The sequence below is a fragment of the Asparagus officinalis genome, chromosome 5 (assembly GCF_001876935.1).
Source record: "Asparagus officinalis chromosome 5, Aspof.V1, whole genome shotgun sequence".
Classification (NCBI taxonomy): domain Eukaryota; kingdom Viridiplantae; phylum Streptophyta; class Magnoliopsida; order Asparagales; family Asparagaceae; genus Asparagus; species Asparagus officinalis.
The window spans coordinates 86,928,412-86,929,974 of record NC_033798.1 but is presented as its reverse complement, the minus strand read 5'-3'; the positions used below and the strand labels follow the sequence as shown (position 1 = coordinate 86,929,974).

Here is a 1,563-nt window from a genome sequence, read left to right as displayed (position 1 = left end):
AAAGGAATATGCAATCCTCCCTACACCCACTCAGATAAGAGGTATGTTTGGGAAGTGACTTATTTTTAAATAATAAGTGTGCTTTCACTTGTAAGCGTCCAAGATCATGTTTGGTAATCTCTATTTATTTATTTTTTCCTCACAAGTTGGGATTTTTTTTTGTGGGCATCGTCCAACTTTTTTTTTGGCACTTACAAGGAGGTTTACTTATTGAATTAGTAAGACTATTTTGTCCTGTAAAATGATAAGTTAAAATACCCGGGGCCACTTTCCTTCTCTAAATTCACTTCTTGAAAAGGGCAGAATCAGGCCTACATCAGCAAAAACCATACCTCAACCAAGGATTCTCTGTTTATTTATCATTTACCAGGTAGGAGACTACATTCACTTCAAGTTTCAAGGAGCAATAACTTTCCAAGGATGGTATCAGCTCAGACAATTCATATATTATGGAAAGAAGCCTTTTAAGAAAAATAAAATTACTTCCCAGCAGGTTCATGCCACATGTGCAGGTCAGAGTGAAGAAGAGCATAATTCATCCAGATGGACTGGATATTACCAATATGCCCCACCTACATAAGTAATGGATGTTACCAAATTATCCTTTTTAACAGAAAAGATGTTTAATGGTAGAAAAAATGCTGATTCAATTAATTTCAATCTGCCATTATGCCATAACAGTGGCATATTGCAAAAAAGAAAACTTTAAGGGTGTGCTATTGGTTCAGAATTGTTGGCTGGGACTAGGACATTGAGAGTGGGTTAGTGTCGTACTATAGTAAGGTACAAATGGTTCTCGTTGAGTGCAATACTATGAGAGGTGAGATGCGCACACAACCTGTTGTGGCTTATAGGTAGAATATTGACAGCTCATGTTTATAGATGAGAGTGCTTGAAGTGAATGAATGACAACAAGATAAAGATAGGAGCATCTTACTCTAATTTCGGTCACGAAACGGCATGAGGAACATCTTACAGATGGAGCTCCGTAAGGATACATCAGCAACACTCGGCATTTCCCGCACCTTACATTACCAACTTGATGTTCTGTAGAAAAATATCATCAATAAGTAAAAAAAATAAAAATAAAAAGAAACAGAAAACGAAGAGAATATAAATGGAAGAATGTGGGTATTCTAATAGATTACTTGTGGATAGACCCCATGCACTATCGACCAATTGCGGATAGATCCCTGTAGTTCTATAGTTGCATGGACCCTCTGAGTGAATTTTCTGACTATTTTATCCTCAGGAGGTCTATTTGTCAAAAAAGAATTCTCTTTCACTGAAGGTAAAAGAGAAGAAAAATTCACTCAGGGGTCCATCTCAACAATAGAACTATAAGTGGTCTATCCACAATTGGGCGATATCACATGCGATCTATCCACTATTAACCCTATTCTCATCATATGTTGGTATATGCAAACTTTGTTTCATTTGAATGCATTAAGAAAAGGAAAAAAATTCTTTCAAATTATGGAAACCAGCACACTGGCACACAAACATATTAAAAATGGACTGCATCATCATCATGCAACAAGGAAAAATAATGGTACCTATGGA

At 36.3% G+C, this 1,563-nt stretch overlaps 1 protein-coding gene across 1 annotated transcript in view; it reads right to left on the bottom strand.

Moving 5' to 3' along the window:
* The window catches only part of LOC109840045 (leucine-rich repeat extensin-like protein 5), an 11,972-nt gene that overhangs the window by 955 nt on the left and 9,454 nt on the right, over positions 1-1,563 (bottom strand). Inside the window, exon 5 of the mRNA XM_020408538.1 lies at positions 938-1,047. Within this exon, the coding sequence (XP_020264127.1) occupies positions 938-1,047 (110 nt within the window). The remainder of the gene's footprint in view (positions 1-937; positions 1,048-1,563) is intronic.